This window comes from Lonchura striata, chromosome 6 (assembly GCF_050655825.1).
Source record: "Lonchura striata isolate lonStrDom1 chromosome 6, ASM5065582v1, whole genome shotgun sequence".
Classification (NCBI taxonomy): domain Eukaryota; kingdom Metazoa; phylum Chordata; class Aves; order Passeriformes; family Estrildidae; genus Lonchura; species Lonchura striata.
In genome coordinates this window covers 35,799,147-35,813,843 of record NC_140708.1, presented here as the reverse complement: position 1 = coordinate 35,813,843, position 14,697 = coordinate 35,799,147, and the positions used below count along the sequence as shown (strand labels likewise).

General features: G+C 39.3%; 1 protein-coding gene across 1 annotated transcript in view; it reads right to left on the bottom strand.

Annotated features, from left to right (window-relative positions):
* INPP5F (inositol polyphosphate-5-phosphatase F) overlaps nt 1–14,697 on the bottom strand; it is a 37,409-nt gene that overhangs the window by 10,575 nt on the left and 12,137 nt on the right. The window contains exons 2-10 of the mRNA XM_021529278.4: nt 13,996–14,076; nt 7,331–7,467; nt 6,534–6,662; nt 5,789–5,956; nt 5,433–5,489; nt 3,987–4,185; nt 1,327–1,506; nt 903–970; nt 342–466 (exon numbers count right to left, since the gene is read on the bottom strand). Coding sequence (XP_021384953.2) covers nt 342–466; nt 903–970; nt 1,327–1,506; nt 3,987–4,185; nt 5,433–5,489; nt 5,789–5,956; nt 6,534–6,662; nt 7,331–7,467; nt 13,996–14,076 — 1,144 coding nt within the window. The remainder of the gene's footprint in view (nt 1–341; nt 467–902; nt 971–1,326; nt 1,507–3,986; nt 4,186–5,432; nt 5,490–5,788; nt 5,957–6,533; nt 6,663–7,330; nt 7,468–13,995; nt 14,077–14,697) is intronic.

The window sequence follows — 14,697 nt, the reverse complement described above, 5'->3', positions numbered from 1 at the left end:
GGAAATAGAGAATTAAAAGCAAAATGCTACATAGCTTGAAAAAGCAGGTCAGCCACAGCTTTACACTCATGGCATGTTTAAGGAAACTCTTAAAATGTGTGACAATTAAGCTCTGACTGATAAGTAACTGCATATTTAACAGGTCAGAGACACAACATCACAAACAGCAGTGCTTGGTTACCCAAGCTTTAAGTTTTATAGTGCTTTAGTTTAAAAACTGTATTCTTGTTTAAAAGAACAGTGTTTCATGTAAAAGTAGAAATAATGAGTTTTCTCCTCATTTATTGGCTTTTCATGCCAATAAAAAAGATGCAAAGTGACATTTCTGAAAGGTTTCTTACCAGTGCTCATGGAAGTCAAATGAAACATAAGTCAGATTTGCATTGTTGTAGAGAAGAACTTGTTTAAGGTAAGCATCTCCAATAATCTTCTCTCTGCCTGTCTGATCCACCAAGTTAATAATAACCTGTTCAAAAGTTTAATTATTTAACACTCATCATCTGCTACACAACTTGCTTAGATTTACACCATGCAATAACAAATATCTCCAGAGTTAAAGACTCATAGCAATCTTGCTGAAGTTACAACCTTTGATAGATTGTACCCAAAACAAATAAGCTCCAACAGTTCCCTGCCTACACAAATTTAAATATAGAGAACCTCTGAATACATAGGACAGGTACACAGAAATAAACATTGCCATAAGTTACTCCTGGGTTTTACTGGTTATTTACAAGGTTATTTGAAAAACCTAAAGTAAAATTCTATTTATGTACCAACCTTCCAATTGTCAACAAGCTTCTAAAAAACCCACACCACATCACCAAGAAAAACAAACTAAAAGCATTAACTTTCAGCCCCTGCATTTTCATCAGATTACTATTCTGTCATGTAGTACTCACCTGCTTTTTGTAGTTTTTCAGCTGTTCTTCAAAGTGTGCACGAAAACAGGACACGGTTTCATTTTCACCTACAAGGCAGAGCAGTGTTAGACAGAAGCAGCCTGTTCAGCACTAAATCCTGTTTGATGCATTAAATCATGCCCAAATTTGTACTCTAAAAAGCCAAGATACCTTAGCTTAAAGATAATAACTCATTGTACAAAATTACTTTTAAAGGTCTTGCATTAATTTGCTCTGCTTCAACACTGCTGTTATAAGCAAACACGTCCTTGAATTTTGCTGCCTTTTGCTTTTTGAGCAGAGGAGATGGGACAAAAAAATAACTTTTAATAATCCTGCTTCATTCTTCTACATATGCACCACACCCACATAAAGGAGAGTTCCAGGGGGCCCTGATTTTTAGGTTTTTCTCCCAAATACTTACTCTTGTCCAGCCGGGGCCGTGGGTTATACCTGTATCCAACTTGGCTCCAGAAAACAGGCACAGAGCCTCGTGTTTGGATATAGGAAAGGGTGTGATTATGGACATGGATCAGTTGCTCTGTCTCAACATAATTTGCCACGTTTCCATTTTTATCAACACCCCTCCTCTTATACCGCATTCCTGGGGAAATGAGAATGGTCAAGTCACATTTAAGTATTTGCTTAAACATTAATAATTTATATTGCTGTTTTTGACAATGCTAACCAAACCCAAGAGTTCTAGTCCAAATCCATGATCAACAATAGAAGTCACTCCTATCCTAGTTTATTCCATAAAAGCTAATTTGACTATATGGATAAAGTTTATTTACTGATACACTATGAGCAGCAGAACGTAAGCTGACAGGACAGGGCAATCAGATTAAAGTCACAAATAACTCTGGTCCATCTTAGAAGACACATTTGTTCCTGTTCTGTCACATTTAGCACAAAAGTTTTACTTCAGTGCTCAGTATTTCCCATAAACCTAAAGGCCACTTTTACTGGCAGAGGCTCCACTTCTTACATAGATCCCACAAACAGTCCAAGAGGATTTACAGGTTTCACAAAACAGAAGCCTTCCCCTCCTTGTGTAACTAATTCCCCTTAACTTGTGTAACTAATTCTGCCCATTAAGAAGAGATAAAGCTCCTCTGACTACAGTTTTATGCCTACCCAGCTCTGAACTGCTCATTAAACAGAAATGTGTTTGCATATCCTTGACTCAAAGGAGAGCATATCATTATTTCACAAAGGATGCAGGTGGTAGCAAGGACAGGGAAGAGTAAGAGAGTTGGAAAAATATTCAAGGTCATGCAAATTCAGTTCCGTGTCTGGAAGTAGCATTGAACCAATTTTTTGAACTGAACCTTGACAGTACAGACAGGAAGAGGTTAAAAGCAGGAAAGGGAAAGGAATGTAAAATACCTATAATAGGGCTCTCTATAGAGAAATTGTCAGGGCAGCATTACAGCCTTTAATCAGACAGGGAGAAAATTCTACACAGTTTATGCTTTGGAATAGAAATTAGATGAGCAAATATGAGAAAATTCTACACAGTTTATGCTCTGGACTAGAGATCAGATGAGCAAATATGAGAAAATTCTACACAGTTTATGCTCTGGACTAGAAATCAGATCAGCAAAGTAACATTCACAGTAATAAGGAATCAGTAAGAAATTTTCCCTCTAGAATATCTGTGTAACAATTTAGTATGAAAAAAGCAGACTGTAAACTAGGTACTACTCTGAAACCCCAAAGTATTTACTACAAGTTGTTCTGACAAACCATTTCCCTTGGAACTGAATTAAATGCATCCAAGTGAGTAGTAGTACAAAGCTACAGTCCCATAGCAGGGTAAGCTCAACAGGTTTTTTTCTGGGTTTTTTGACATGTTAAAAACCCAACTGTGTAAGAAAGGAGTTGGAGATATTAGAATGTCTTCATAAAAACCAGATAGACTGAAAAGCCTGGAGTTAAACAGGATTTATGAAGCTGTAAAATGATTCAATCTTTCTCTCTGAGACCGTAAGGACAGGGAATAATTTCTGTTTGCCTCGCTACTCTAAATCAAATAAGGTACAAGACCAAAGCATGGTCACATTTCACACCTTGCCCTTAATAAACATTTCCTGGGACACAGGCATGCACACATGCAGCTTTTCAAGCCTCTTCAGCTGCTGCCAAAGCCCTCAAAGACCTTTGAAAATTTAACTCCCATCTAAGCCTAGCAAAATATATCAGCACAGAGTTATAAGGAAGGTCCTAATCAGGAGCATCTCTGCAAAAATAAAACTCTACCTCAGGAATGTGACCTCCAAGGATGCATTCAGTGCTCCTGAGCAGACCACTGAAGCTCAACTCAGCAGCCAGCCCAAGTGACAGCTGTGCAGTGCTCTCCTCTCCCTGCTCCCAGCAGGGAAGGCTGCAGTGCAGACTGACAAGGGCTGCCCATCTGCTGAGCAACTCAGTGCTGGATGCTGAGAACTTCAGACTTTCTGTGCTGACAGGCACTGACCCCCAGGAGAACCCTGCATTTGACCTGAGGCCATGGAAAAGGCTTCCAAAATTGAATGACACAACGGGGATTGTGGGTGTGGAGTTTGGATAGAAGTGTGTGATATCACAGGGTGGGAAACTTAAGTGCTTAAGGGTTTAGAATATGGCAATAGATATAAAGCAAGATGGAGATTTTAGGGCAGAGGCTGCTCTTTGTTCACCTTCACCATCTTCTCCGTGGGTTTGGGTGGTTTTGTGTAATTGGGTAAAATTCCTCATTGTGGGCACGGTTGGTTGGTTATTGGGTTAAAAGTAAAAATCATTTAGGTGTCATTTCTTAAATGGACAGTTTATCCTTAAAAAGCCTTGCAGGGAGAGAGATGGGGCTCCATTTTTAGTTTGTTAGAGTGAAGTGCTGCAGAACTCACAGCTTGTGAGACTGTGACATAGATAAGAAATAATAAACATCTGAGTCCCAACAAGAAATACCATCTCACACATTTAATCCCAACGCTAGCAAAAAAAAGAAGCAAATATTCAACAACTCAGCACTGTCCACTTTTAGCAGCTGCATGCCTCTGCAGTGCTCAGCCACAGCCCAGCAGCCGAGCTGTGCCTGCCTACCCGCTCTGTGCCGGCTCCGGCGGGAGATGAGCGCCACCAGGAACGTCGGGTGGACGTCATCCACACAGGATGATTCCTGAGGAGGAGTTTCAGGACTGCTCTTATCATCATCAGAAGATTCACTGTAGTTTACTACAAGTTCTTCAATTTGCACAAATCCTTGAATGATGGGGATAATCCAGAAGTCCACTTCAGCATTCTGAAAGGTACAAAAAACATTTATTGTCCTGTTGGTCCAACATTAGCTACAATTATTTCTGCCATTTCTCACGTTTATAAAACAGTTGCTTCACATGCTTTTCGTCCTTTAATTTTTGCTATACCCTTATTTCTGTAAGAGCATTTTTCCTCCATCAGTCACAGGGCTTTTAAATCAGGAGGAAGAAAGAAAGCAATTTTTTTACTAGTTTCTGCTTTAAGGCAGTTTTAAAACCTCTGTGTGGACACATACTGTATCACATTTATACAGAAAGGTAGATGCTAGCCTGTTTTCAGCAACACATAATAGTATAGATCTTCATATGGGATAATTTAGTCCTCAAGACAAGTGGTTCATAGCTCTGCACGCTAAAACATTGATTTCTTAAACAGAATCGAGATCAAAATTCCCTACTAACTCAAGGTTATCCATTTATATCTTATAACATGAAAAATACAACTCATTAAACTCCTGCATTACACACAACTTTTCACACAAGACATAGGTTTACCCTGCTGTGACTCCATAACCATTTGTTTATGCATAATTATCCATGAAAGAGGAGCAGGGCATAAGACATCTGCTGTCACCCCGAAAGAAAATTAGACTTGGCCTAAACTGGCATACAGAAGTTAGAAACTTAGTCCTTGTCCATGAGGTTAATTTAAAATGATGTAAGGTCATATATTAAAGAAAGAAGGGTGGTTTGCTGCTTCTTTATGTGCTCGCTTACCAGGAAAATGTTTTATTTACTCTGAACATACTCAGAACAACTTGTTCTACACTGGTTTTACACTGATTAGCTACTGTGCTCAAAGAGACAAAACACTATCCTCCACTATGGAAAACCAAAATCTTATCTCAGGGAAACTTTGAAATTCAGGGGTTCTTTCTTTCCTGGCTCCTCCTCATTATAAAGTTCAGCTCTGTTCATGGATAATCCATTTCACATAAAAACACAACTTTACCTTCAGAAATCAGTACAAACACATCACACCAAGTTATTCTACATTGCTTTATTGCATCACATGTTTTATTTCAGCTGAAGTTCATTCCTCAGCAATGATCACAGACTGGCTGGGGAAAGAAAGCAGTGCCAGCTGCTCAGCTGCAGAAGGCACAGCCCTGATCCTGACCTGTCTGCCAAGCAGGTTTGTAAACAAACCCCTACAAGGCCTTAAGCAAACATCTCAACTAAAAAGAACTAAAGAATTGTTTTCATAATATGCATTAGAAATAGGACTCACATCAATGCTGATAAGATCTTCAATCATGTGCTTGTTCCAAAAGAATCTGTCATCTACCTGTTCAGAAGACAAAAGGGTAGGTTTTGCAGTATTACAAGTTAGGTTTGGCAATATCTGAGGGAAGGACATCAGTGGCCATCAGTTTATTCACCACACCCCACAAATCAGTGCTTTAAATGAAACACTTCAGGTCATGCTGCTGCAGAATTTTGTTTCCTTGCACCTGAGCTGGTTACAGGACAAGGTGTTCAGCTGCTGTAAAATGTGACCAGCCAGGTCTGGACCATGACCATTATTGGACAGCTCATACCCCAGGTGGAAGAAACAAACACAAACAAACAAACACAAGCACTCACTTTTCGCCACAGGGGTAGGTTGGTTTTCTCACAGGCGCTCTGCCTCTGCACAGAATTTGTCAGGTCATAGCTCAGGCTGTAGTAAAAGGAGTCTGAATCCATGAACATTTTGAACAGCTCCTCCAATAACCTCTTCTCCAGTCTCTCCTTCTCTTTGCTTTCTCTAATCTGAAAGAAAAAAATGTCTCTCATGTCTTTCTCTGTGAGTGAAAAAGACTCCAGTAATATTTCCTTTTCTAACCTTGGAGGACAAACTTGCCCAGTGATGAGCAGGACCTTAAAACTCCCAGCAAAGAAAATCACAAGAGATAGTAGCCTGAGAAACATAATTCTAATTTTAATAACTACTGTTTTGACTTCCTAATCCAAGTCATTATTGGTTAAAAGCAGTTAGATGAGAATGTATGGTGTTCTGAGGAACCAGGCATCAAATTGTGCCCAATTCTCTATTATAAGAGACACTTACGTAAAGAAATTTCTACAAGTTTAGAACCTCACTAGAAGCTAATCCTAGTAAAAGAGAACTCTATTAGCAACTCTGCCAAAATTATGTCATTACAAAATGAAAAAAAATCACAGAAGAGCCACAGCTAAGTAATCAAAAAAATAAAACTGGGCATCAAGAAAGTAGCTCCATATTCTGCAGTTTTTTTAAGGGCTTTGTATTCCATTTGATCATCCATTAAAACCTTTGAATTATGGACTCAATATTTGGAACAAAGAAGGAAACGGCAGAAAACTTTACCTTCTTTTTATTTGGAGCAGACACATTAGATTTAATTTGAGTAAGAGTCTTCAGCAGGAATTTTGTGTCATCAGGGGACTGTGTTATCTTCTCTGGCTTGTTTATCCCAAAATGGTGCTTTTTACAAAGCTAAAATAATGACATTGAATTAAAGCCAATATTTAAATACTCTTTAAAAAGTTCAAAGAAAACTGAAAGTCTACAAAAGCAAGATTTTCATGTCCACAAACTTAGGGAAGACACTGAAATAGAGGGAGGAGCATGCAGGCTTCCATCTATGGCCTAATTCCACTCTTCTATAAAAGGCATTTTGTCCTTTGATTGTGAGACTCTCTGCCTCAATTTGTCATGACTTGAGTACTCAGACCCACTCCAACTTCCCACCCAAATTAAGTTAGCACTACTCAGTTTTATTTTTGTTCCTTTATCCATTCTCTTTTGGGGGGAAAAAATGGCAACATTTTAAAGGATTTCCCTTCAAGCCAAGTTACATAATTAAGAGTCCAAAATGGGATGAAAGCAAGAGAATCCATTAAAAAATATACTTTCTCCTGGTTCATTGTGGTATTCCCCATTATCTTTATGAAATTTAGGTATTATCTGGTTGCAATTCCCCTCCCCAAGAGAACATGTGATTTCTGTTTAAAAAAAATACTTTTTATCAAAAACCAATATTTTAAAAAGCACAAAATATTCAAGAGGTTTGCTTAAACCAGGAAAAAGAGACAAGACGCATTTGACTTTTATTTCACTGAAGCAGGAGGGGGACAGTCAGAGTTCCTTGAGGATTGCCATACCTCCAGTTCCAGATCCTGAGGTTCTGTCTCAGAAAGTGGAATCACTGCAATCTTGGTTATTTTGCAAACCTCGTGATCTCCTGGAAGTTTGCCAATCAATGCTTTCTGACGAATTAAAAGCAGCCACCATGGTAAATCTGGAAAAAAAGAGATCAGTAGATGCTTTTATTTGTTTTGTCAGGAATTTATTTTTATTAATGTGCCAGAAACTATTTGACTAGAAGAATCCAGTGAACGGTGATTTGTTATTGTTGTATTTTGTTATTATGCACTGCAATAAAATAAACAAAGACTTTAAAATATTTATTCAGCCTCAATATAATAAGGAGATTAACTGTTTCACAGACTTACATCAAAGTAACCCCTGCTTCACCTATAGCAATTAACAATCTCTAGGATGATGCACGTTCCCACTAATGGCAGCACAATTTGAGAACAGCTGGAGCTCAGACAGCAAGTTAAGAATTTCCCTTTGTACCTCCTGTCATGTATCAAACAGCAAGACAGACAAAGGTAACACCTGATTGCAAGATTCATGAGTGAAGAAATCTGATGAGTAAACATGGGCTGCACCACATAAAGCAGTTTACACGTGTTTAAAGGCTCATGACAGCGTTCCTGAAGAGCATAAAGTGGTGGAGAAATTAGTGAGATAAAAATTAATGAAGGTATTGGTGACAGGAGCATTCCAGACACATCCAGCCTACAGCACTTGCAGCTACAGGACCCACACTTTAATGAGACAGGGAAACACAGCAAACATGCCCACTGACTGCTGAGAAGTGCCTGGACATTCCTAGATTTCAATCCCTTGGCTAGAGCAGGAGTTGTGTGCTGGGCTTTTAGGAGTCAAAAGCAAAAGTTCTGTTAAGGGAGATGGAAAAGTCCTAGAGACAAACACACACATTCACTACTTCTCCCAGCTGAGAAGCAGCCAACTGAGTTCAGCTGAAAAGGTGACATAAAGACATAAAAACCCTGCTGTGATAGACTTAAATATGCTCCCACACTTGTGATGGCAGAATGTGTCATGTATTGTGCCTCTGAATACGATCCACAGCCTTTGAAAAGTCTATTTAGCAGCTCTATAGCAAATACAAACCCTGTTCTCCTTGCTCAGTAAATTCTGAACAGTATTTTATCCTCTGAATGCTTAAGAAAAACACAGAAAACCCCAGCAGTTTCTTTTATCTGAAGAACAGGAATAGTCACTGCCAACAGACAACTGTGTGCTGTGACACTGCACTCCTCCCTTGAATTCTGCATTACTGCCTTTAAAAAATAGATATATTTATGGTAGGTATTAAGAAGCCTTTAAAAATTTCAGATCCTCATAACTACAGACGTGCTGTGAGAGCCAGAGGGTGCCTCTCAAAAAGGCAGGATGGGAAGGGGAATGAAGACATGTACCACTTCTTTAACATGCATGGTCCTGTAAAGGGAGTCCTGTGCTGTTCCTGAACACTGCAGCAGAATCCTCATCTCTGCAGATCAGACACCTCAGGTCAGGGGTTGATCTCAGGGTGTCACCCTGATGGAGCAGAGTCAGCCCTGAGGCTGGAGCAGGGCTGTCACAAGAACAATCCAAGCTGTCTCACAAGCACAGTCTCCTCAAACTGGTCAAAGGATACCAGATCAGGAGAGGAGAGTGACAGCAAATGCCACTCAGTGATCCTGCTGGAGCTGGAGTAGCTCCTCCGTGCAGCTGTAGGGAACATGCCTTGGAGAACACCTGCCTTTGGCCCCAGCATCCCACCCAGCAGCCATGGGAAAAACAAGCTGAGGAAAATGACAGATTTTATCCAACAGCAAGAAGACCAATGAACAGGTTAAAAAAATCCTTTTGCAAAGGAGAAATTGAAATGCTGCCAAACCCACCAGCAACACATAAAGATGCCTATCAGTTCATCTGAAAAGATCTACCCTTTCTGTGCTGATTTCTAGCAGGCAAACCCAGCAGGCTCTGAAAACCAGGGCAATCCAAGCTTTTACAACAGGGTGTCCAGGCAGATATCCCTGCTGGGCAGTCCTATAATTTCATCTGTTCCCACCTGCAGAAGGTTGGCCACACAATTTACTCCTAGGAGATCACCAGTGTATGTCAACAAACAAAACAGACACTCTTCTAACAAAGGTGACCATCTAGAGCTCCAGTGAATTAATCAGTAGGGCTCTACTGGGGATTAGTGTAAGGTAAAGGCATTTCTGAACAAATATGCCACAGTAAAAAACTGGAAAAGGAAAAAAAACTCTGCCCAATACCTGTATTAACAAACCCTGGTAGCTGTAAACAAGAACTTAAGAGCTTAATACTGACAAGTGAGTTGAGTATCCTTTTGTCATTTTTTAAAAGGCACTGAAATGTCATCTGGGTGTACATTGCAAAGCTCTTTGTATTATAGCCAGAGCTACAGAACATTGAAAGAAAACAGGAATTCCCCAGCAGATCAAAAGTAAACAGTCAGGAAGCAATTATGCAGATAAAGTATGCCCTGAAGTAAAAGCTTCAACAATAACCATAAAAGCAGCACATTATAATAGCCAGCAATATCTAAATAACTGAATCCCTAAATACAGAGAATGTGCTTCTGCAGTCAGGAGGAAAAAAGCAGTTCCACAGATCAGTGACTGCCTGCTCAATGTGTGAGCTCTGCTGTGCACTGCAGGACAGGACAGCTCTATGCCACTCCAGAAAAGTGAATGTTTCAAGGCATCTCTCAGGATATAATGTTCATTTTCAGTGTTTTATGAACTAGGCCAGAGCAGATGGTGACAACTAGCTTGAAGTATTGCATCCAGAGGAAGCTATTACCTCTCATTCCTCACTAAAATGGAAATTTACTCCTCTGTTGTTTCAACACTGTCAGCACAACACTGCTGTTTTTTCTCTAACACTTCCCCAGCAATCTAGCATGTACTTTCCCCCAAATGCTTTTGCAGTAACTTTTCATACTGTACATGAGTTTATCACAAATGCTGATTTCTGCAAGGATTTTCATTTTAGCCAAGAAATTCTACACTACCAATTTCATACTTTTTGTTACTTGAACAACTTAAAAAATGGCTGCATGCAAAAAGAATGCTTTGGGTTGTTGACTGTATGAAATTCAGTTATATCTCAATGAAGTGATTTCAGAACAGCCTGTAGTTTCTATCAAGATTCAAAGGCATGCTAACAAAAAAAAGCTGGGGATAAGGAAGGAAGAACTCCATTTCCTTCCTGTTTACAGAGTCTGTGGACTCTTGCCAGCAGCATTTAACCTGGGTCTTAATTAACCAGTACTGGGACACTCCAAATGAATCCAAGTACAGACACTGCAGTGCACAGGGGTGTGCTTTGACCAAGAAACAGAACCTGAGGCAGAAATTATTGTGTTAAGTGGCAACTGCTGGAACTGGTTAGGAAATCCAGCTTTCGTTATAGTCAGATATATTGGAGAACAAAATTAAATTCTATAAAGGAGATACTTTATGCAAAAGATGGGTTTGCCTCTATATGGCAAGATTATGGAAAGACAATTTTAATTGTGCATCTTACCAAGAAAATGTGCAATGAACTGTTGCACTAACATCTCCACAATATATCCTAAAACCCTTTTCCTTTTATTCCCATTGTTACTATGTATTTTCTTTCATGTTATTTTGGAATGGGCCAGAAAATGGTAAGCAATTATATTCTTACATTCTGATATTCAACTAACATTTTATTGTTTGTGTTTGAGTTCCCCACACACACACAAAAAATAAAGTATCTGAATGTTTAAGAAAATTCACTTTGGGGAAGAACAAAATATTGCTTTAAATAGATTTGAATCCCAAATATAAGTGTACAATTATGTTCAGAGGTACAACTGGCCTTCTCATGTCAAAAATTCTCTGAAGAATTAAAAAGTACACCATGTAATATTGGCTAACTGGTTTCTATGAGAGAGCTTCCCTGTCACAGCAGCTTTCCTACAAATTCTCCTGTATGAGGCAAGCAATAAAACCAGCAAGATTAAGAGTAAATTAAAACCCATCCCTAGTTACAGCTCATTGGCAAGGGTATTCCAATGCTAAATTACAGGCAGCCATTGACTGATTATAGGGACATTTCAAGGTCATTTTAAATAATTCCAGCATTCCTGCAATAAACAAATCTTTCAGGAACACATGAGCTCTATGACCAAGATATTCAAGTGCATACAGGCTTTGTCACAGCCCTAGAGTGCACTGGTAGCAATTTCAATACTTAAAAAGGCATTTGATGTTCTCAGCTTTTGTGTGTGCCAAGGATTTTTAAAACCTCTTTTCAACAACAGCTGGTAACAAGGCTCTGAGCAGGACAAGCCCAAATTCTTCAAATGAGCTTCAAACTAATTATTTTTGATCCTGATAACCTGGGGGCAGGAAAGAAGAAATCAGAGCAGCAAGTCCTCCTGTTGCAGGTCAGGCATTTCACCCAGCTCCTCCAGCACAGTTCTCCTGCTGAGCCTGGACAGAGCATCCAGCAATGTAAAATATTTATACAACTTCTGCTGATAAAGTTTCCAGGTGACAAAGATTGATACAAGAATAAGTAATGAAGACAGGTTACTGTTACAGACTGCTAGATGATTCAGCCTGAGGATAACAACATGCCACACTTGAATATGATCAAGTAGGAGTTCACTGAAAATAGCAGGTTTGAGAAGAGCTGTGTGAGACACCTCAGCCAGCCCTCTCCTTGTCACTGCAGCCTGATGGATGACACTCATCAGAAATGGCACCAAATCCCAGGAGCTCTCAAAAGAAAAGTAAGGATAAATAGCTGGAGGTTGTTTTTTTTCAGATGTTTAATAGTAGAAAACAAGACACCATTTATAGGACAGTTGCATCACTAAACAGCAGAATATTTACAACAAAAAAAAAGAATGAACAGTCTGTGATGGTGTTATCTGAACAAGGCAGAGACAAAAGGAAACACTTCCACTGACCTAAGGAGAAGCTGAGTGGAATGCCTGGATGAGCTTAATTGATTCAGTAGCTCTATAGGACACATGGAAAGAAGAGATATCAGGCTTATTACCTGATAATCTTAATTTACCTGACAACAGCAAGATGACACCTGTTGAAGTATCACACTCGGGGGAAAGTTTCAACTCAGATTTCATAAGCAGAGGAAGCAGCTCACAATAAACACACATGCAAATATCTTCAGTTACCACAACATACCAAAAAACCTTCCAGAAAGCATTTGAAGTCTCCCTTTTCAAAGGCTTTTATAACTAGAGTCCCTAGAGTGAAGGGGGGGAAGACTTTTGTGTACCCAAGGGGCTGGTTTTAAAACACCACACCCCACACAAACACAAAAAACATGTGTCAAAACCAATCACTGAGCACTTTCCCACAGCAGAAAAAGGTCATTACTGGAATTTAGCCATCATTCATCATGGACAGCACATGCTGACCAGCACACACAACCTGGATGAAGAGAAGAAAAAGTGACATGGCAGAGTCTGAACCACTTCATATCACCAGATCTGAAAAAAAAAAGGTGCCTGAATAAATCTGGAGAATGAGCACAGACAAAAATATCAGGTGAATTCACAGAAGATGAAGTGATGTGACTAGAAGGAGGACATCATCATGAACCTCATGAAGAGGTGGGCTCTGAACTATTAGTCCCAGAAACAGGACCAGGAGTCACAGTACCTGTGGAGCCATGATAATTCCTAGGATTTATCTGCCCTACACTCATGCCAGGGTGTCCCAGTCCCTGTCCTCCATCCCATTATTGCCACCCTGAGCAATCTGTTTCTATTCAAGGGACCACAAACATCTGATCCATCTCAGCATTTAATCCATCCTGCCCTCCTGGAACACACTTGAAACTTTACCTGTATTGATCATATTGCCAGGCACTACTTGAAATGCAGGGTGTAAGCACTCACAAAAACAATGGCACACAGCAAGGGCTTCTGGCCACCTTTCCTTCCTGCCAGTAAATAGATAGCCAGAGTTCTACTGGCAGAGGTATCTTGCTGGACAAAGCTGGTATATATCAAAATAAATACTTATTATAGCTACAGGAATTTGAAGCTGATAAAGCTGCAGGAGTACTGAGTTTATTTTACAGGAACACATTACTACTATCTGTTAGAGAAAAGCTTATCAATAAAATAACAATTAATTCTACACCTGCTTGAGTTTTATAGTTCTGTCATTTGACTGCAAACAATTTTTAAGTGTTTCTTTTGCTTTCAAATATTCCTCTACCAAGGCAGCAATTATTATTCAGGTTTTTATATAGCATTGAGAATTCAGGCCTTATAATTTTGTGAAAGCTTCCTTTATTAGTTTTTGTACCATAGGAGAATAACAGGAATCTCCTTGAAAGGATTATTCCAAAAGATTTAATAATTTTATAAATCTCACATGGAGATTCAAAGAGAACTTCAAATACAAGTTTCTCTCATTTGTGAATGCAGGTCTCTATTCTTACAAGACAGTGCCAACTCACAATACTTTCACTGGAGAGCAGAGTGAATTTGCATGTGCAGCTGTAAGAGAATCACTTTGACAAGTCCATTTGGGGAGTGTTCCTCCACATCATTCCACTGGAACTGTGCAGTGTAATTTGTAATATCACAGAACTTCAGCAGTAAAGAAATAAAACCCCCATTAGTAGAGAGAAAAGTACAGACCTGTATGAAGCTGGACTTTCCCAATGACTCCCTCCACCAGGCCCAGACAAATGGGATTCCAAGCCAAAAGAAGATCAGTGGCTGCAAAAAAGAACAAAGCTCCTGTTTTTAAACAGTAAGCTAAACAGGACAATTAAAGTGAACAGTCACCCTTCTCCACTTTCCCCACCTTAGAGGGTAAAAAATGTAAAATAATTCTAGCAATAATAAGATGATGTATACATCCATTTTTGCTTGCTACCAAGTAGGTATGAAAAAAATATATAAATCCCTATCACAGATGTTTTCCACATTTTTGAGGGGCAGTAATTGAATTTAATGGAGGCTTAATTCTTCTCATATCCACTAGAATTTTTCATGTAAGCAAAATTTTACATGGCTGTAGTGAAACTGAATAGAGGTCACTAAGTTACCAGCACAGCTTCAAAACCCAGCAGATGTTGACTTTCATTCCCAGCTCCCTCCTATTTGTATGCTATTACTTTCACATCCTCTTTCTATAAACACACAGACACTTCCTCTTCTGTTAAAACACTCTCCACAAGTACATGGAATATCAAAGTACACAAAGTTAAGGTTCAGGTTTTTAGTTCTCCTACTCTTAACAAATTCCAGTGAACCACACAGGAAGTAGAAGAGAAAGCAAGAAGAAAATGAGTTTCTAACTGTGGTGCAGTACCTGTTCAAGGATTTGAGAGAGAG